At 44.1% G+C, this 21,665-nt stretch overlaps 1 protein-coding gene across 1 annotated transcript in view; it reads left to right on the forward strand.

Annotated features, from left to right (window-relative positions):
* The window catches only part of KBTBD4 (kelch repeat and BTB domain containing 4), a 141,685-nt gene that overhangs the window by 77,341 nt on the left and 42,679 nt on the right, over positions 1-21,665 (forward strand). Inside the window, exon 3 of the mRNA XM_069623097.1 lies at positions 8,191-8,297. Coding sequence (XP_069479198.1) covers positions 8,191-8,297 — 107 coding nt within the window. The remainder of the gene's footprint in view (positions 1-8,190; positions 8,298-21,665) is intronic.

The raw sequence follows: 21,665 nt of genomic DNA on the forward strand, positions 1-21,665 counted from the left end.
TGTTCCCCCTGGGAAGATGTATAAAGGGATCCTGCAAGAGCAATTACCCAATCTACAAATACCCTGGGAGACCACAACCTTCTGATACCTGGGGATAGATAACTACCACAAAGTGGAGGACGAACATAAACACAACACAGAAAAGGCTATAACAAATATTGAAAACAGTATAAGATTCTGGGCTAAACTCCCTCTGGCCATGGTGGGAAGGGCGGCCCTGTTGAAAATGGTGTTATTACCAAGGTTGATACACTTTTTCGGAAACATACCATATATGATACTGAAACTTTTTTTGCCAAACTCCAGAGCATAAGCGGAGGCTTTATCTGGCACAACACTAGAAATAGGATAGTCCTGTGGAAATTACAAAACACATATGACAACGGAGGCATTAAACTTCCCAATTTTGAGGAAGATCCAACAGTGGAGTCCAGATTGCTGAGGTCAGAGTGTTCCCCATTCCTCTTGAAAGAATGGCTATGGTTGTCCAAATTGGAGATAAAGAGGGGGCCCGAAAATGCTGGAAATGGGATGGCAGATGTGGCGGAAAGCTTGCCAGGCCATGGAGAACCCGACCCTGTGCTCCCCGCAAACACCATTGGTAGCACTGACAAAAGGGGACGTGCAACTGAGGAAAACAATACGCATGCACTGGGAATCGGTGTGTATTGCAACAATGGGAGATATGTGGCAAGATGGGAAAATACTGGAGTTTGACGCATTGGTAGAAGGAACGGGCCTACATCAAGGCCAATACATCACATATACTAGACTGGTGCGACGAGTCAAAGAAACGTGGTCTGAAATAATGCTGGAAGACCAGCCGGACGAAACCATTGAAACTATCTATGACATTACAGAGGGCAGGCACGAGGTCTCCTGAATTTATGAACTATTGATGAGCAGGGTTGGGAAAGAGGTAACACAGTTAAGACAGGAGTGGGAAGAGGAAGTGGGAGAATGTATGAATGACAGGCTGTGGGAGAGAGCTCAACGATATCATAAAAAGGTGTCCAGAAATGCAAGGTTGCAACAAATCCAGCTATACGTAACTCAGAGCATACATGACCCCCCCCAGAGGATAGCCCGATTTTAAAAACGCAGGAATACAATCATGCCCCAAATGCGGAGAAGTGAATGCGGAAATGACCCATATGTTCTGGGCATGCCCGGAAATTAGTAAATTCTGGAAAGAAGTGGCCGACCGCTTGACGGAAAAGGGGATCACGCTAGATGTGGACTAGGTGTGGGCATGTAAGTTTGGGGGTGTGGGGGGGGTTATCCACAGACCACGCAAGCCAAAGCATGTGAGCAAACTCAAAGACCTGGCTTACATACTGGCCAAGCGTAGGATTGCTGTGAGCTGGAAGGCATGTGGTAGGCCAAAGTTAGAGGTGTGGTGGAATGACCTAAAGAAATGGGCTGAAACCGAAACGGTGGTATGGACCGAAGCCGCCAGCAAAGGAGGGGAAGAGGAGGCAGATACATTGACGGCTTGGAAGCACTTATTGGCTATATTGGTTGGGTCCACCCAGGTATGTCCAAACCAGGACGATACCTCCCAGGGGACGGAAGAGGGAATACCCCAAGAGGAGATAATGGCGGAAGATGATATGGAGTAAGCTCGAGTTAAAGGGGGGGGGGATAAAGTGTAGGCAGCGGCTACAACGTAACGAGAAGCGTAATATTCAATAATGTATGACATGTACCGCTAAGTTTTGTTGTTTCTATGTTGTTTGGTGGTTGTTAAAAAAAATAATAATAATTTAAAAATGATCATCTCTATACCTTTTAAGTATATATTAGAGGCCTATATATTGCACACATGTGTTTGTACTATCCCACTTTGGGTCACTAGCGAGGTGAAGGATGTGGGTGTCTTGCCTCTGAGGTAACCTTCGGGGGTCGGGATTGATAGCTGTCAGTTCTGGCACATCAGAGCAATAAGGGGTGGAGTGACACATGGTAGTTTAGGACGGAATATACTGTGACAGGGGTCTGGTTTTATTGGGAGCACTCTGGGGTGGTCAGCAAGGAAGGGTCACACTTCTGGTACATCAAAAGTTTAGCTTTGGGGGAGGCACAAGGTTGAACAAGCAGTAATTTTCCAACAGCGGGGGTGAGAGGTGCAGGTTTGTTTAGATGTATGAATTACAAGTCATGGTGCGGCCCAGTCACACACAGGACCGTGATCCCAGAGGAAGAATGAAATTAATACATTGCTTGCAACATCTTGTCTCGGTGCATCCGTGAGAAATGGACCTGGGAGGCACAGGCGCAGGAGAAAATAGGTGGAGGGTGTCGGTGCTCGCTGTGCACGGCGCTCCTGAGGGGAGAAGAGACTTCAGAATGCCAGACCGCGGCCTATTCCAAAGATGGAGTCCAGGGTACACAAAATGAAGTCCAAGTGTCTTAACAATAGCCCCACCTCTGCTTATGTCAGGGCCTTATTCCCCATGGCTGCAGAAGGGCAAAGGAGGCCTCCCCCACTAGCGCAAGAGCAAGTGGTCCCTTTCTCGTAGAATGTATGGGGGCGGTGCTCAACTGACCCTCCTCCTTCCTTACATTAGCAAAGACCCCTAGCACATGCCCCCATAAAAATATAGGTCAGAATGCACCTCTTTCTCAGCAACAACCCCTTTGATCTGCTGTTTTGCTTAATCAGTAGTTCTTGCGTGCCAAGTATCTTATCTAGCCTAGGTCTCATTCCTTTTGTGGGACGCGTAGTTATTCAGCTATTTGGACAAGTGTTTGGTTAGGCAACTGCAGAACCCCAAAGTTGCTTTAATGCTGTTATCCATCTGACCCTCCCCCGATCAGTGAAGGATTCACAAGAGCTCGTCGAAACCAGGAAGTGTGCAAGCACAGCGTTACACTGTATGGCAATCTCCAAAAGGCACTTCTTGCAACAACAAAAAAATTGACAAAGAGGATACATTTCAAAAGACAAATTGGACGCTTCATTTGGACACTTTATAGCTGCTAATCATTTGACCCAAAGAAGTGAACTGATCCACAAGGTCTGCTTTCGGTGCACAGGGCACGTTTGCAATGTTTAGTGGCAATGTATGTGTCCTCGGAACAAAATCATAGGCGATTACATGAGTACGTATGTCCAACACAGTCAAAATGAGATCTTTCACAAAATCGAATTCCATTTCCTGGTATGTTGGCTTGACCACCCATTTTTTGCTTCTTTTCGTAAAGGCCATTGTGTAATGAAGCATCCCAAGTTTCCTGCAGTCCTCGACTGTTCACGCCCTACGTTCTCGTTATGCACCAATACCGCTAGTAATGTCCTATATTGTATCCCGTCTATGCCGAAATGCAATCTCTTGGGCCTGTACTTTAGGCACACATGTGTCTCTAATGGCACCAACGACACAGGTGGGTGTTACTCGTCGAACGCATTGTCCAAGCCTCCCATGAAGCCACCAGGTAAACGAACGATGGGCCACCAGCCTGTACCACCTGTGGAAGAGAAAGATGCAAACTGTTTTTAAATGAACAAGATCAGTGTATTAAACCTTAGTTGAAAATGCAATCTTGTATCCTATGGCATTGTTGCCAGAACAAATGTTACTTCACGGATCAATCCACTTGGGCTTTAAAGTGTAGACACATTACAATATTGAATGACTATGCATTCCATTACATTTGGGACACAAAGAAATATTGTTTCATGGTTGTACATGAAATAAACATAAGATGACCACTATGATTTCCCCAAATCGCGAGTGATGTATAGAATTGCAAGCCATTATGCGACAAAATAAAAATGGTAGTATTGATAGTACTAGTATCTGTTCGCACAGACTACGAGCATCGAAGATAGCTGAACAGAGCAGAAACGAGGCACAGGATACACAAATAAAGACAGTGAAACGATTGGAAAACAAATCCGATGTTTTCTGATGAGAAGCGGTCTGTTTATACTTATTGAGGAAAGAGGCGTCCTGCCATTTCCATAGAGACACGTCATTGGCTGAAGCGCAGAGAATGTTGACACGAGACGTGCGTTGGCATTGTGAAATGGGCGGTACGCATCTAGTGATGTCGGCCTCAGGGGCGGGGGATATGATTTTAGTGCCGCCAGGGCAGTTCACCTTAGGGCGATGCAGCAAGGGGTAAGATTAGCACAAGATGGCAGCATCCTGCTGCCTGATTTTGCATGTGTAAAAATGAGGAAAACTACAGTAAGGTACATAGGAAATGTTTGTATGATTTATCAACGTATGCTTTTAAACACATGCACGAACCCTCGGGACAATAATATTTTTGAGCGCACTATTCCTTTTAACTTTCACATAAGATGGAAACATAATATTTTGTCCATTATTTATGACTTCTTATGCTTTACATTTTGTATTTAGATGTGTCCCAATAGATTGTCCCAAATGTGCAGAGTTCAATTAGTGTGTATTTGTTTGCCATCACTTGGCCTAGGGAGCCAAAGTAACCTGGTAGCTGTTAGTGTTTACCAGCAGGAGTTAAATAGCTCTCAGCTCCCCTCAATTTTGAAGCCTGCTGTACTTTCTACGCCCCTGAGGTAGAATCTTAATAGCTATACCTCTGTCAGGTTATTTGTTTTTTTCTTAGCAGCATTATTGCTAGTTGGTGGTTCATCTATCCAATAGGCATCATTATAATAATATACCTCACACGAATAATGAGACGACAGTGATTCAGAATGAGACATTACCAAAGGTAAAGCAACTTCAGTAGAGATGTAGACTAAAGTAGTAGTAGTGGCCACGCCCGATTTGTGTCATTTGTGCTGATGACCCTTACTTCAGGTATTGTATGCAGCAATAGCATTATGTATGATCTCTTCAATGGCAACTGATTACAGGAACAAAACAAGCTGGTTAAAATTATAGAGCTCCCACACATAGCATTTTGACTGTTCATTCATCATGAGAAAATGTGTGTACATTAATACTAGTTCTATTAATATTGCCAGAACGTGGTTTGTCTTTGTGCAAAGCAATCTCTAGGTTAGGAAGACATCTTTTCAATTTAACTTTTCCAAATAGAGTTCACAGAGGAGCCGTCTTCTGTTGTCTTATCCATCAAGGACATGTTTGTCTATCATGGTTGACGCTGCTTTCGGCTTAGTGAATAGCTCTTACAGGCTCTCAAGGACCAGTGTATTGTTGAAGTGGTCCAGTTGTGTAATAAATTGCAGTTATTATTAGAGCCTTCATCAGAACCTACATTTGAAAGCAGGCCTATAGGACCGCATGCCAGACATTTTACAAGTTTTTTATTATATCTTATTTTTGCATATTTTCCGCCTTCCTTCATCTCTTCATTAATGTAGGTGCCAGTCTCTCCCACCCCAAGTTCAGTTGCATCTGACTTTGAATTTATATGTTATGTTTAGCATGCTTTTGCTTTTTCTTTGTAAACCCTTGCTTTCCTTAGCAGTTTTGGTAGAAGCCATGTTTTTTTTTTAATTTATTTTTTTAACAAGGAGACGCACCAATCTTGTCTGGGCTTAGCAGTCCTTTGGATTGGTCTATCCTTGTGGTATAGGTCTCACTGGTGCCATCCTGTTTTATTGCTTTGTGTAATCTTCCTTGTCACCTTTAGTTACCCCAGTCATCACAAGGCCTTGGACACTTGAGCTCTAGGATATACATTTTGTATTTCTTATGCAAAGCTGTTTCAGTATAGATGGATTCACATTTCACTAAGGATGTAAGTAGATGATCCAGGATTATGTAATGGGTCCACAGTTGTATGTATGTATGTACGTACGTACGTACACAATGTGTTTTACTGAGTTGTCTGGGATATCCATGATAGTGTAATGCATGGTGGTGTAGATCACATCAGTCTTTAAACATGCAATCACACCTAATTCATCCACTGCAGGCCCTTCCGACGTTTATTTATGTCAACTGTCTGCCACAACATCCTCCACAAGATCAGTTGGGGCCTTATGCAGGAGACTCTTTTTCAACCAATGTAGTTGGTTTTCAACTGAAGGCCACATTGCCCACCAATGCTTTATTTCTGTCGGCCAATATGCCCCGTGTTCAGTTGGAGTTATATTTTTCAATGGAGTTCTAATCGCCATCCTTAAAAGCAACTTGGGGCTATGTATTTATCAGGGCATTCAAAGTAGGAGCATCATGCAACTCTCGGAGCACAAGCTTAATGTGACATCCAGTCTCTGGTACAAATGGTCTTACTAGTCAGTCAGGATGGACTGCAGGCATGCCATATTCTTTTATATTTTCTGATCAATGGGGACATTCGTGTTTAGGACCAACTTTACTGGAGGAAAGTAGTTGGTGATTTAGTTAAAGGACAAGTAGAACCTAGCTTAGTGTGCTGCTGCGTTGCTTTCTTTTTTTCCATGTACATTTTATGAAAGGCTCCTGTTTTTATGGTATTTCCACTGGTTTTTAGCCATATTTATTTTTCAGTCATTGTTTTCTGTATTTATGAATTGTTTTGTTACAAAATATTGTTGTAACCAGCATTTGTCCATATTTATTTAAATTAAAAAAACACACTAGCACTTGGATGCCTGCAGTAGGAAGCTCCTAGAGCTGTTATGGAACAAGCCAAGGCTGCATATCTGCGCTGTGAGGCCTACGGGCATCCAGCGCGTTAGAAGAATTCAAGTAGATCAAATTTAAACCACTTAAAAAGGAATAAAATTCTTTTTTTAACCTTGGTTGCTTTGCACATCCATTGACCTGCTATGCATGTTCGACAATTTAAAGACCCAACCAAGAGACATTCATTTCCGTTATCAATTTCTTTTGCTAATAATTGTTGAAAGGAAAGGTTCATTTTCATCTATCTGTGTAAAAATTGAAAACGGGGAGCCTTAATTATATGGCGCCTCCAGTTTTTTTAATGACTGACCGTCTGTAGTAATGTAGTCTCTGGCATGGAATAAGCGATTTCAACAGCGTCTTAAATTCCCTTGTCACAGCAAGCTTCAAGTGATGGCGTGACAGCGACACATTTTGCACTCTTCTCACAAGCCGATGTTGTGCTTCTTCAGTGCAAAAGGAGCACCTTTCTAGGTCCCAGGCAGGTGAGTAAGTGGAGCCAGTTGTGGCTCAAAGAGTAAACGACCCCACAGGAACCACTGGCTTCTCAAACAGACCTACTCTGTCTGGATTCAATCAAAAAAGTAAATGCATTTAAAAGTAAAATGCATCTAAATTCCATGTGAACCAGTCCATCAAACTCGCTTCTTTCTTTCGAAATCCTCAAAGTAGGTGAGAAAAAGCTTTACATACTAAATACACTGGATATCTGTATGGCAGTAATGTTCTACCTTAACAATACAAAGGCTATGAGAAAAACTAGCCAGTTGGTTGTTTACATTGCAGGGGGGCTTTTGGAGAGCCTGTAACCAAGGCCATATTTCTAGATGGATTGTCCAATATATTCAGCTATGTTATTCCTTAGCTCTTAATTTACTATTTACACCAAGAGCCTGTGCCATACAAAGCACTGTGTCAACATTGGTCTTTATAGATAATGTGCCCTTGGAAGAAATATATGCAAGGCTGCAACTTTGGAGTCAGTCCATACATTTACACAACACTATTGTGTCGACACACAAGCAAGAGAAGATTCACAGGTGTAGGACAAGCGGTTCTAAAACATTGATTCTGTACTGTGCCTACTGTTCACCCTCCACCTTCAGGTACTGCTTGCTAATCTATGTATAATATGTGACTCCAAGCAGGTTCAAACACCTCAGAAGATCAATATTACTTAACCCAGTAAGTCTTTCTATAGCTTGGATCTGCTTAGAACCACATGCGCCCGCCCAGCCTCCCCGCAAGGGAGCAACAGGACAATGCAAAATGTCACCTACACTCTCGGCTTCATGCTAAACTATAATAATCCAGGCAGAAAAGCAAACAATCTGAGGACGTCGACGAGGGAAGGGATTGTAGGTTCCCTGTACACATGGGATGCAGGATAGTTGACAGGAACGTCCAGTCGACGCCCTGTTTTTGAATTCGAAAAAACTATATAATACCCCAAGCCAATCATTCGATTGCATACTATGCATAGCATGTGAATTCTAGCAGATGCAAGCCACAGAAAGATTACTGCAGAAGTAATATTTGTCATATAATGCGGACATTGTGTGCAGCCCACCATAATTCAGGTCTCTGTCATTCATCCTTTATTTATTTTTTTTAGATGGCGTTCCCTGCTCTCAAAATCCAAATGCTGCAATAAAATCCTGGATCAGCTTCAACAAGGAGGAGAGGGAGGCCTTTTCTGAGACACTGGCCTCAAGCCTGAAGGTAATGATGAGTTAGTGCATGGACAGGGTGGGCTGACTGGCGGACTGCCTGGCACTATTTCACCAAGCTCAACCAACTGACTGACATATAGAAGGGACTCAGCCTTTCTCTTATGATGTAGTTCACCTGTGTGTGGAGAAACCTGTAACCACCCTTAATTTAGTACTAATTTGTTTATAGACTTTACTTCGTGTGTGTGTGTATGGGAGCTTGGGTGGGTCATTTTCCCTCTCCTTCAGCAACTGCACAAGTACTGGCACAGTGCCTCTGATTCATGAGTTAGCCCTCTGGAGTAAGTATCACTGAACATTCCACATAGTGATTTGTTGGTCTACTTCCACATGTGCATCTTTGTCTCCCTCACCTGTGGGTACCAGGGGCTTTATGATGGCTTTCTGTGAGAGTACAGCTAATCCAAGCTAGTGAAGGGGAAATAATGAGATTATATTTAATAACACATTTAAATGAGTTATAACCTATGGTAGGGTTCTAGGCAATTCATAGTTATCCTCATCGGCCACCTGCAGGATGCTTTAGCAGAAACTGTATACCTCCAATAAAGACCTTGAAAAAACGGAGCAGCAATTAGTTTTCTGTATCTGAGTCTAAAGCAGATAAAAACCTTCATTGAATACATTAATTTGAATTGGGTAAAGCGTCCTCTGGTTTCAAGACAACACCTGTTAAAAGAAGGAAGTTGGCTTTCTTTTCAGCATGAAGTAATGTAAATATAACATGGACCCAAAAACTCAGGATGCTTCCTAGGCACCGCCTCTATGCGTGCAATGATGGAGATCCTGAAGAAGCTAGGAAAGACCACTTTCAGAATGGATGCTAAATTGTATAGGGTAGAAGGCAGTGCAAAAGCAGATTGGGGAAAGCAAAACGCAATGGTACACTTTAAAAATGACAAAACTGTCATTCAAGATAGCTAAACCCTATTGCTAAGCTTTTATACTCATTCAGTTAAGAATCCTAAAACAGTACTAACACTTATTACTTTTTAGAAGGGACTGGGGGGCGGCAGCATTCAAAGCAAGCAAGTAAAATAACATACATACTTTTTAAAGGCGCAACCAGCAACTTAAAGGTAAGTAAACACTAATGATACTTTGTAACTACTTCTTTCACAGAGATGCAGTTATCACACTAACTACTTTAGCAATTAACTATTTTTTCACAGGCACACGCCTTATCTTTTATAGTCCTTCCTTAGTCTATAGCATGAGTTTTCTCAGAGTCAGAAGTGGGACCCTAAGGGTCTAAGAGCCAGTTGTAGACCGGTCAGAATAGGGTTCAGTTGCAGGAAAGTCACTTTAGAATTAGTTGACGGTGTTCAGGGGCTTCATAGAAGGATCCCTATATGCGTTCCAGCATTAGGTCTGGGCATGTGCTATGGGCACGCGCCCAACCACACGAATCACCCACTCGGCCTCACAGGATTCACACAAGACTTAACATAAGTATTGCCCAAGCCAACACAGTACCTGGAGAAAAGAAGAGCTTCTGAGCGGATGCCTTCAAGATGCAGCAGCACAGGACTCTATCCCTGGATTCTTGGTCTGGAGACGAAAGAACTGGACACTGTATGGAAATTTGCAGCAGTCATCAGAGGAGGCTTCCAGCAAAGGTTTCTTCAGATTCCTGCGGCTCTGTTGATTTGGTGCGCTTTTACAGGAGCCAGATAAAGATCGAATATCGCTGGTTGGATTCTCTTAACTCTCTCGGTCCTACACTCTGGAGATCGGATGTCACGGATTCAAAGCGTGTCTCTGGAGGTCCAGAAGGGAGTCCACCAAAGTTTCGGACTTCCAAAAACCATGCACTGAACACTTGCTCGAGGTCCCAGAGTATTGATGGTTTTCAACCCAATAAGGTTGCAGCACAGCATGGATGGCTCAAAATGCAGGTCTTCTTGAGACTAATAGATCTCACCAGCCTCAGAGTAGACACAGTCACATTCGTGACCCCCCAGGTCGATTGGAAGGAAGGGTTACATCAGGTTCCGGTTACACAGCAGGCTCTCCAGCCGCTGGAAATCAATAGAGACGCCTTCATCATTTTCCTCCTTTGGATTCAGCTCCAGTGGTCGACTTGTCAGCATCTTCCACGTTCGGAGTATTTATTGGGAACTACAGCACAACTTCTGCAAACTCTCCCTGCAGTTTACAGAAAGGGGCGGTCTGACTGTCCAATTAGGACAGTCAGCCCCCGTTGGGAACTGGTTCCTTTCAGGCAAGGTGAAAGACAAAGGGCTGTGGAGTTTTGAACCCCTGAAAGGTAACCCAACCTACTGGGTTACCCCCTTAAATATATTGGGGTACCCCTAATCACGCTCACACCAGAATTAATGCACCCCTCTAGGGAATTCTGGGCAAGAGTCTTTATCTTGCAAGGATAACAAACTTTAATCTTTACAGAAACTGAGGATAGGAGGCAAAGAACTCTGCTCCTCAACGGTCTGTTCTGTACCCCCAACCGCTTCAAGCTCCTACAGACTGATGCCAAGCAGGGGCCTTATATACTGTTCAACTTTGTTACTGAATACTGGCATAGCTCATCCAAAACTGTCTTTCTTCCATACAAGGAATGCTGCAAAGTCTTCCTTTCTTAATCAGCAATTTCTGGCAGCCATGCTACTTAATATCTTACATAGACGCACACTGCAGCCTTGCAGTTTTTTACAAACCTTGAGGTGAAGGAAGGTGTAGGAGTCTATTTTAAAAGGACTGCCTAACCTTGTTAGGATTCTATAATCTAATGCATGGGTGCACAACATACGGCCCAGTTGCGTCCCGCCATACTGTTTTGTCCGGCCCGCGAGGCACAAACACTTTCCTAATGGAGGGCTGCCCACAAGCAGCATCGGCTGCCCTCCATTAGGAAAGTCTTTGTTGTCTTCCAGGCCGGACAAAACACTGGGCGTCATTGGCTCAGCACACACGCCCCACGTCGCTCCTACGAGCCACGTAGTGCGTGTGTGCTGCACCAATGGAGGTCCAGCACTACGGCTGGCGTGGCCAGTAAGGCTTGATGCTGGAAGGCATTTCAGCCTTGCTGGCCACACCAGCCTTAGTACCACTCCACTTACCTCTCCAGCGTTCCAGCTTACCTGCCCTCCAGCATGTCCGGTAAGTGGTCTGCTTGTTTGTGTTTGTATCGGGTCTGTTCAGCTGTATGTTTGTGTTGTGTATGTTGAGATAGGGGGGTGGGGGTGGGAGGGTGTCGGATGTGTATGAATGTTTGTTTTTGAGTGTTTGTGTTGTGTATGTTGAGATGAGGTGGACGGGGGGTGTCGGATGTGTATAGATGTTTGTTTTTGAGTGTTTGTATTGTGTATGTTGAGATGGGGGGTGGGGTATTTGGGTCTGTATGGGTGCATGCTTGAGAATGTGTGTGCTGAGTTGGGGGGTGGGGGGAGTTGTGTCTGTATGGGTGCATGCTTGAGAATGTGTGTGCTGAGTTAGGGGGGTGGGGGTTTGGGTCTGTATGGGTGCATGCTTGTGAGTGTGTGTGCTGAGTTGGGGGGTGGGGGTGTTCAGGTCTGTATGAGTGCATGCTTGAGAGTGTATTTGGGGCATAGTGTTTGGTTGGGGGTGAGGGGGCCATGGGGCATAGTGTTTGGTTGGGGGTGAGGGGGCCATGGGGCATAGTGTTTGGTTGGGGGAGAGGGGGCCAGGGGGCATAGTGTTGCACTCAGAGAGTGAACCCAATAATAAAGCTAAAACAGGCACAGTTAGGAGATGTACATCCTTTGCTTTTTTGAGGAAACCTGACTCAACGAAGGCCATACTCCTCTTGGGCAACCCAAACAGCAAACTATAGCAGTCCAAAATAACGGAATGTCCAATCAAGGGTCAATAAAATATATATAATTTAATTAAACAGACGATATACAATAACTAAATCGAAATAAATTATAACAATGGAAAATGTGTAATACAAAATGTAAGTTTGAAATGCAATAAAAATCGTTACACCTCCAAAACATATTCTTTTCCATGTGTTTAATATAAATTGGGGGTTGAAAAAGCCTCCTGCCCCTCCCCGCCTACCGCCCCGCCCACATTTACTTTTCGGCCCACTATAGCCCTCATGTAAGGTACTTTCGGCCCTCTGTCAAAATGAGTTGTGCAACCCTGATCTAAAGCTGTTATTCTAACCCACCAGCCTGGGATGGCACTCCCCATGCTAAGGCTTTCCGCCTCAACAAGTTCTCGGTTGTCTCCTTGGTTCTGTTGCTCTACTGCTCCTGCTAGTGTCTGAGATATAGCCACCAGAAGGCGTGCAGCTAGATGCTCTCCTCTGGTTCCAGGCCCAGCCAGTGTCAGAGATTCATCTCCCAGCAGGATAGTGGCTCACTTTTTCTAGGGCTTTTTGTTCACTCTTTCTCTCCAGAATCCTTTACCTGATAAGTACCATGCCAACTCTCCCACTGATCATATATGCAGGGCTCCTTGTCGGTTCCCATCTAGCCCCTCTCTCAACATGCCACATAATTGGCTCTGTGCCAGTTCCTCATGGTATGTTTCATGAGTTTTACATGTCTTCATTAGGTGTTTCTGGTGTGGGTGTTCAGTCGGGTTCCAAGACTACAACAGGGAAAAGCTTAGAAGTTAGTAGAATATAACCCAGGGACCCTACCGTGTGTGAATCTAGAACAACAATAATCTCCCTTGAGATAGCAATGGATAAAATGTCATTTCAAATGGATTGTGTCCTCCCACATATTCCTCATCTTATATTTCCATATCCAGCTTCAGCTGCTTTGGACAGAGGGCGGTGCGCGTCGATGTCTGTTGTCTGGCTAGCCCATGGAGGCCTCCGTCTCGATGTTGACGTCATTGATGGTATAAATCGCGCGCAGTGACCGTTACCTTCAGTTCCGTTTTCCGCAAAAGTTATCGCTTCGGACACGTTACACTTCGGTTTCCTATCCAGAATCTTGGAGTATATTGTTGAAAATGACATCATCAGCGTCTTCGACTCCGAGATCAGGGTTCAAGAAGTGCCAAGATTGTGGGGCAAAGATGGCCCATTACGGACCGCCCATCAGGTGTGTCTGTTGTGCCTCGGTTTCTCTCACACTACCTTCAACTGTAAGGCCTGCCTATCGATGACTGCGAAAGCCCTGAACGAGCTAAGAGGAAAATGTGCGGCAGGTAGGTCAAAATCCCCTTCGACCCACCCTGCCTCTGTCAATAAAGTGTCTTCAGATGAGTCGAGACATTTTTCTCTTCGTAAAAGACAGAGGTCGAGATCACGAAATGGTTCTCACCACTCACCGTCTTCGTTGTCGAGTTCCTCCCAAGAACGGGTTAAATGTCCGACAAAATCGGCCTCTGCAGCTGAACGGGAGAAGTTCAGAGTAAAAATGATGCAAGTTTTTGAGACTGCCACCTTGACCCCCTCAAACTCATGAAAGCCATGCCCAGGTCGAAAAACTCGATAAGAAAAAAGATGAGGGCAAAAACCGTGCACCTTCGGGCCCGGAAGGCAAAGAAAAATCACCTCTAGAGTGGTCAAAGGATCCCTCGAGTAGAGAATAATCTTCCTCGAGGAAGACGTCATCAGCGCCGAAAGACTACTCTCAGACTGACAGGTCCTCGACGCCAAAGGCGTTGAAGCCCTCGACATCGACTGTGTTGATGATTTCAGCGCCACCATCGAGGATCACAGAAGAGGTGTATACATCTTTACCAAGAAAGGACTTCTTTGAGTCACTTTCTTCAATTTATGAGGAAGCGGAACATTCTTCGGATGATTCACAACCTTTTGGTCTTCAATATGGAACACCTGGGGTCCCCGAGCCTTTAATCTCAGAGGAATCAAGGCTAAACAAATGTACAGGAGTCCCTGCAGAATGCAAGTGGACTAGATACGTCCCCAGAATTAGAGTTTGGGAAACTGGACCCTACTGACCATGCTGAAGGGTCTTATAGACTGTTAAATGTCCAGGGTGGTAGAATATATGGGGTGGAAAAGACCAACACCAATATGCAAACAGGATGATCCGACTGACCTCCTACATAAGGGTCCCCAGGAGGACCCTATTCTTCCTTTTCATGTGGCATTGCAAAGGAGAGCGAGGTACAAATTGGGAGATGCCAGAATTGATTCTGGCAGTGAATAAAAAATGTACATTAAAATACAGAGCGTCCAGTAGAGACCCCAGTTATTTGACAAAGCATCCCACTCCTGAAAGTTTAGTGGTACAAGCTGTCACGTCAACCTCTAAACAGAACGCATACCCGACTATTCCCCCAGACAGAGATGACCAGTGTTACGACGCTTGGGCCAAGAAGGATTTCTCTGCAGGAAGTATGGCCCTAAAGTCAGCAAATGCTATGTGCACATTGGCCAGATTCACTCACATTATTTGGGAATGTGTAGCAATGGTGGCTGATCATATCCCCGAAGGGGAGGAAAGGGACAGATTTTTTAATCTAGTCAAGGAATGGAAAGATGCAATGTGCAAATCCCTCGATAGATACAGGTCTCGACACTGCTAACCACATGAGGTCCATGGACATGGCAGCTAGTACATTTATGCGCATATTTGCCTGGTTAAAGTCTGCTTTTGCTCCAGATGTGCAATCCAGATTACTTCACTTGTCCTTTGATAGCACACATTTATTTGGTAGCAAGGCTGACTAGAGGCTGGAGAAATTACAGACCTCTAAAGCAGGAGCAAAGTCCATTGGTGATGCTATTGGACACAAAACCGCCCCAATGGCACACCTTGGAGGGGTAGGTCCATTCACTTTTACTCCTCAGTTGGAATACTTGCACTGCTTTGGGAGTTTATCATAAGATGAGGAATATACGTGGGAGGACACAATCCATTCGAAGAATAAGTTACTTAACCATGGTAACGTTCTTTCAACTGGCTGTTCCTGCCATGTATTTCTCATCGCCCCTCCCAACCTGCCCCGCAGTAGAATCTTCCATGTGATTGCAGTCTTCGCTCTTTCAAGAGAAGTAACTGTTGAGCGTATGCTATCCTATACATGCTTTTTAAAAACGGAACTGAAGCCAACGGTCGCTGCACGTGCTTTATACCATTCATGACGTCGACATTGCGACAGAGGCCTCCGCGGGACCTTGAGTCGACCGACATAGACTCAGAGCGCACTCTGCTGGAAAAGATTGCCGGGTATGGAAATATAATCAGATGAGGAATACGTGGGAGACACATCCAGTCGAAAGAATGTTACCATGGGTAAGTAACTTGTTCTTCTTTCTCAGTACTAATGCCGATTTTAGTTTGCTGTTAACAATTTTATTAAATAAAACATGGAGCATATTTTTTTTTTTTTTTTTTTAATCCAACATTTGGAATATCAACCCAGTATACTTTCACCTAGCAATTTCGATGCTATGCTGAGTTCTGGATTGCTCGAAAAATATAAATTGTGCACACTGCTATTGATAATTCAAACTCTTAAACCCCAAGCAAGGGTACACTAATGTATACAATTCTTGCAATAAATCATGTGTGCAGTAGGACAGCCTGACATGTTTCATTCTGAAACAGAATTCACAGAATTTGGCTCCACTCCCTTGGAGGATGTGGTGGGTGTTGCAGAGCAATTTGAAATGTATTATTTTCTGGACTTCTAGCTAGTGGAGTGTTGGGCATGTGTGATGCCATCTCTGCCTCGTCTGGTTCGTTTTCTAGGATTCCTTGAAGTTTCTTCAGTAGGTTGTCCAGAATGCCAAGTAATTTGCTATTGATGGAATACATGCTCTAACCTTGAGGGTTCAATTAGTGAAGGTGAGGAAGTGCATTGTCTACCTGATTGAGCTCAGGTGGAAGAAGCTTTTCTGGACCATGGTGCTTATTTGTGATTCAGAATCAGTCCACTATCCATCAGTGGCCCCAAGTTCTTGACCTCTTCGGATGCCTTTCATCTCAGTAGGCCATGGGATTGACCAATGTGGCAGAGGGAATTGGGATTTTCCTCTTTTTAAGGTTGCAATTCAACTTGTTTAATGTAGTTGACTTGTGCAAGGCATTTTGCAAAGTCGATGTCTCTTTGTAAGCTGTGACTTTGAAGATGATTTTGTTGTTGTCTCCATAGTTGTTGCATAGGTTCAGTTTCTAGAGTCTTAGGAGTGGAGCAAAGTATATATTGTAAAGCAGCATTGATCAGCTTGATTCTTGCGGTCCTCAGCTTTTGTTACAAGGGTTTGTTTGTAAGGGGGTGGTCTAGTATTTTCTGTTATGTTTGTACTATGTGGGTGACCTTATCACTCAGTGATATCAAGCCCTGCTTCCTTGAGTCTTTTGTTTAGTGGTAAGTGCTTCACTTTGTCAAATGCTGCCTAGATGTCCAAGACCATGGCTAAAGTGATGCCACGTCCCTGTTGGCCTTTGTCGTCCTATATGGCTAGGAGCCCTCATTCTGTTCCTCACATGGGTCTGAAGTCTATGTGGATATTTCCCGAGGATATTGTTTGACTCTGTGACCCAGCATTTGATCTATGTAGTCCTCTTCAATCTTGACCTGATTGGTGTTTTGGAGACTGCTCATTAACCTGTGTGGTTTTCAGGGCTTAAGGTTGTGATTTTGAGCAGTGTTTTATGCAGTCCATCTTGAAATACTGTGATACAGTTCCTGTCACCATCGGTGATTTCTTGAGTTCCGGGGAGAGATTGGCCTGCCAAGAATGGCTTTGTTCCTGCCTGGCGGGCAGGGGTTGGTTTCCAAACCTGCTTTGTTGCTTTCCTTTACAAGTTTGGCGAAGTCTGCTTTGATGATGAGATTGAAGTTGTTCACTGCCAATGGGCTTTACGAAGGATCCTCGTGAGGTGGATGGTTTCCCCTTGGTTTGCGATGGGTTGTTGGAATTTGTCAGGCTTCCGACTTACCGATACAGCACAGGAACTACTATGGATACAGAACAGGAATTGCTATTATCACACCAACACTCTCCTTCCAAACACTTCCCAAGGACATAATGATGCTCATCAGAAAGATTAGTGGCCTGAGACGGTCAGGACAGGAGTGGATGTCTATCCTCTTGCATGTTGGCAGGAAGGGCTTGGACAGCAGCTGCACCCGGCGGCTGGCGAGAGATAAGCAGCAATCCATACTTGGGCTTGCTCAGAGTCATCCTACCACCCATGTGCTCAAGTCCTTCATAGACCCTAAACTCGCCAAAGGTGTACCTAACTTCTTTAAAGATATGTGTATAACTGGTTCGCAACGGCGCCATGATGCCTCTGGGCTTCAACGCTTTACAAATGTTAAAATAAATAAAGGTGGACAGTCCACCAGGTACCCACACTGTCTAAAGAAACAGATTGCCACTAAGAACTTGAAAATGCTCACAAAAACAAACCTACATTTAATTCTGAGCTGCTGCTGCCGCCCTCGCTGCTCTATGTGAGAGGCCTCCAATGTGATGTACTTTACATCCTGTTGCATTGTTTTTATAAACACGTCCTTTCCCACATTTACTTTTCTTAGTCACATAAACGCTTAGAGTTCAGAGCACATAATCTCACGTCGCCTGTGGCAGTTAAAAGAGCATATGGATAAAATGACAAATGAGTACAGATCATGCTCAATTTGTCATTTTGTCCATATTTTCATTTAACTGCCACTGCAAAGTTAACGTTATTCGTTTTCAGCTGTAAAATCCAAAGCATTCAGCTAATGAAAAGTGAAGGGGGACAAAGTCAATGAAAATAAAAGGGTTTGAGGGATAGAGGGGTTATGAAGAATAACAAATGGTGATGCGAGAGGGAGGAAAAGCGAGAGAAAAAAAAACAGAAGTAAGAGTGGAAAATATGCCTAGTGAGCTATGGCAAACATATGATATGATAGGTTATTTTATAACGCGCTTAATACCCAGAGGTTTCTAAGCGCGGACCCGGTGATCGAACCTGTGTTGCTCCGTGTCGTCTTGTTTCTAAGGCGAGCATGTTGCCCCCCACCCCCCTGAGCTATCCTCCCGAGATGGGAGAGATGGCGGAAAAGCAAAATGGGAAACCAAAAAAGATAGGGGGAAAAGTGATAAAAATGGTAAGAGAAGGGAACGTGTAGGAGGGGAGAGGAGAAACAGAAGAAAATGATAGACAGCAGGTTTAAAGGGAGGGGTAGAATTGCTAGATGGTCAGAGAACTAGTGAGAGGGTGACTGGAGAGAAAAATGAGACGTATGTATGTATGTATTTCATCTTATATAGCGCCGGCAGCCCGCAGGCATCGGGGCGCTTGGACAAGAACAAACACAAACCAAAGTAAAGAAAATAAATGGCCTCCTATGTCTAGAACGGAGGACAAAACAGAAGCTCAGGGGTGGCCGAATTATCTAAGAGTTATCTAAAAAGGTGGGTCTTCAGGGATTTTCTAAACTTAGGGTGACTGCCTTCCATTCTCAGCATTGTAGGTAGTGTATTCCACAACTGAGCTGCCAGCACTACGAAGGATCTGCCCAAACCCGACTTGAGCTTGTATTTAGGTATTGGCAACCGGCTCTTACCTTCGGAACAAAGCTGTCTTTGCGGGGTATATAGTACTAAACTGTTCTTAAGGTATCAGGGGGCTTTGCCATAAAGACATTTATGCACGAGAGTCAGAGATTTGAACTTTATTCTCTCGTCTAACCTGAGCCAGTGAAGAGATTTTCTGGCCAGGGTGGTGTGGTCCCTTCTCCTTAGATGTTTTACAAGCCTCACTGCGTCATTTTGTATGACTTGGCATCTTGCTAGATCTTTGAGAGAAGCCCCAATAAGAAGAGCATTGCCATAATCAAGCCTCAACAACACAATGGCTCTGGCAATTGTGGACATATTGCATTTGTTCAAGAATGAGCCGCAGGCAATATGCTGTTTTTTTTTGCAGGTAATTGGCCTGTGCTTCCGACCTGACGGCGGAGTTCACCATCATGCCGAGGGTTTTGACCTGAGTCGATACTTGTATCACAGCGTCCTTAATATGGAAGGACTCGTACTCGGCCCCAAGTTTAGCTAGCAAGCGGCTGGACCCAAACGGCATGAGTTTGGTTTTCGTGTCGTTGAGAAACATCCAGTTTGCCTGCATCCATTCATTAATTATACTGTAGACTTTTCCAATCTTAGCACTGTCTTCACTCTATGAGCCCTCTAGCTCAAATATGAGCTGCGTATCATCTGCGTAGTTGGTGAAAAACACTGCTGTTTCAACCAGAATGTTACATAGATTACACATATAGATATTGAAAAGCATGGTCGATAAACAGGCACCCTGGGGGATTCCAATTAATATGGAAATAGGGTCGGAAAAACTGTTACCCCAATGAACTCTGGCTTGGCGGTCTGAAAGAAAAGAAACCAGCCACTTCAGTGCCATTGCGGAGCAACCCATGTTGTCTCTCAGAGCTTTGATTAAGAGTTGGTGATCAACCAGGTCAAACGCCGCACTGAGGTCAAGCAGCATTAACATCCCTATTTTACCCTTGTCCACCAGACTCAACATGTGGTTCTGAAGGTCTAGCATAGCTGTCGCCGTACTTTGTGAGGCCCTGAAACCCGACTGTTGTTGGTGTAAGGTTACATGTTTTTCCACATAATTCTGCAGCTGCTGTGTCGCAATTCTGTCTAGGATTTTAAGTATAAAGTTGGCATTAGTAATAGGACGGAGATTACCCGGGTCCTTAGGATCTAATCCAACTTTTTTTTACCAGCGGCAGAATGGTAACCTTCTTTATCTCTTTAGGAACTGTGCCCTCCTTAAATGAGGCATTCACTATTTTCAATAGAATGGGAGCAAAAAGTTCCTTGTATTGGAGAATGTTGGGAGGTAACACATTTTCTGCACAGGACGTTGGTCTCATCTGGCCTAGAACTTCTATTAGCTCTGCTTCGGTGATATTAGCGAACATGAAGGTCTCCTGACCAGGATTGATATTAGTCTCCTTGGGCACTGTTACCTGGATCAAGAGTGAAGTGAATAAGAGTGAAGCAGACAGAGATACTGTGAGGGGGTCAAAGCAATTCCTAAACCTAGACAGAAATGGGAAGAGGGAGCAAATCAGAAGAGATGGGAGAGAAAAAGATAGACCAAGTGAAGGGATGCAGAACAGGGAGGGATTCAGGGATAAAGGCAGAGGAGAGAAGATGAGAGAGAGAGAGAATGGCAAAATAGCCTGACAAACCGATGGAGACTGTGTGGAAGAAAGAGGGGCATAGTATGAGAGAGCGAGGGGGAAGAGATGCAAACGGAACACTTAAGTATGGATGTCCACCCTTCCAAATCCCCCAACTACCTGACTGAAACCCCATGGAAGGTGCACATTTACACTGTTACAAGTGAGAACTATAAATAGTTAATATTCTAAAATGGGCATGCACTTCAAACAAAATAAACTCTTCTTTCAAGCTTGGGACATCTAGGACACTTTCTATTACAATATAGCATAGGCAACATACAAAAGTTGCAAATAATCCTACCCTAGCCTCCAGGCAATTCGAAAATGTGTTGCATAGATACCGCGAAAATCTTTTTTGTGCTGCACAATTTCATTTTTTATGCCTCAAAATATTCATTTTCATGTCCCAATATCCTGGAGCGTAGGCTTTTGTAATCCGCTGCATAAGCAGATGGACGGCATCTTCTGTTGATAGCTGGGCATGTGCAGGGAAGCTTTAGCGTTTCACGCTGCAGTACTTCCAGAGAGCACAGACCCCTATTGGGCCAGTGATCTACAAGAAAAACTGCACGGATTCCTGATGGATGGCGTGACTGTTTTGAAAGTGGCCGGTAATGTTGCATAGTTCTTGAAATGGTATCAAATTTGTGTTGCTTGAGTTTGCACTTCTCATTTCATTGATAATTCTGAACGTCTCTTCCTGCAGGTTTGTAGTTTTTTTTAAGCGTTGTGCATAGATGTGTTTTTTTAACCTTATGATTGCTGCTTTGTAGTGTTTAATCTCGAATTGATATGCTGCTTGGTCTTGGTATAAGTAGCTTTTTCTCTGTGACTGTTCAAATTCTGGCTTTGAAATTGTGAGGAGCTATGTAACTCCTGCTTCAAGTCCTGAATAGCCTGGTTAGCTTGACACCAACAGCTACCAGGAGCTACTTTTGGCTCAGGAGGCTATCTGGTGCCATACAACCATAACTATGTGACATTAACTTTCTGTATTTGGCAATGTCTATATAGACTATGTCTATGTCTATATAGAAACATTTGAGACCTCTAGAAGACATTTAAATCATCATGGATTGTATGTAATGGACAAACGTTCAGGTTTGCAACTCACATAAATGTTAGATTTGCAGCACTCCACGAACTCTCATGGTTCTCTGATGGTAGCTCATAGTTGATGCCAAATGCCAAGCAGCTAGTTTTATCTCGCGCTCATGAAATCTTTTCA

Source organism: Ambystoma mexicanum, chromosome 11, assembly GCF_040938575.1.
Source record: "Ambystoma mexicanum isolate Mex_15411 chromosome 11, UKY_AmexF1_1, whole genome shotgun sequence".
In the NCBI taxonomy this organism is placed as follows: Eukaryota; Metazoa; Chordata; class Amphibia; order Caudata; family Ambystomatidae; genus Ambystoma; species Ambystoma mexicanum.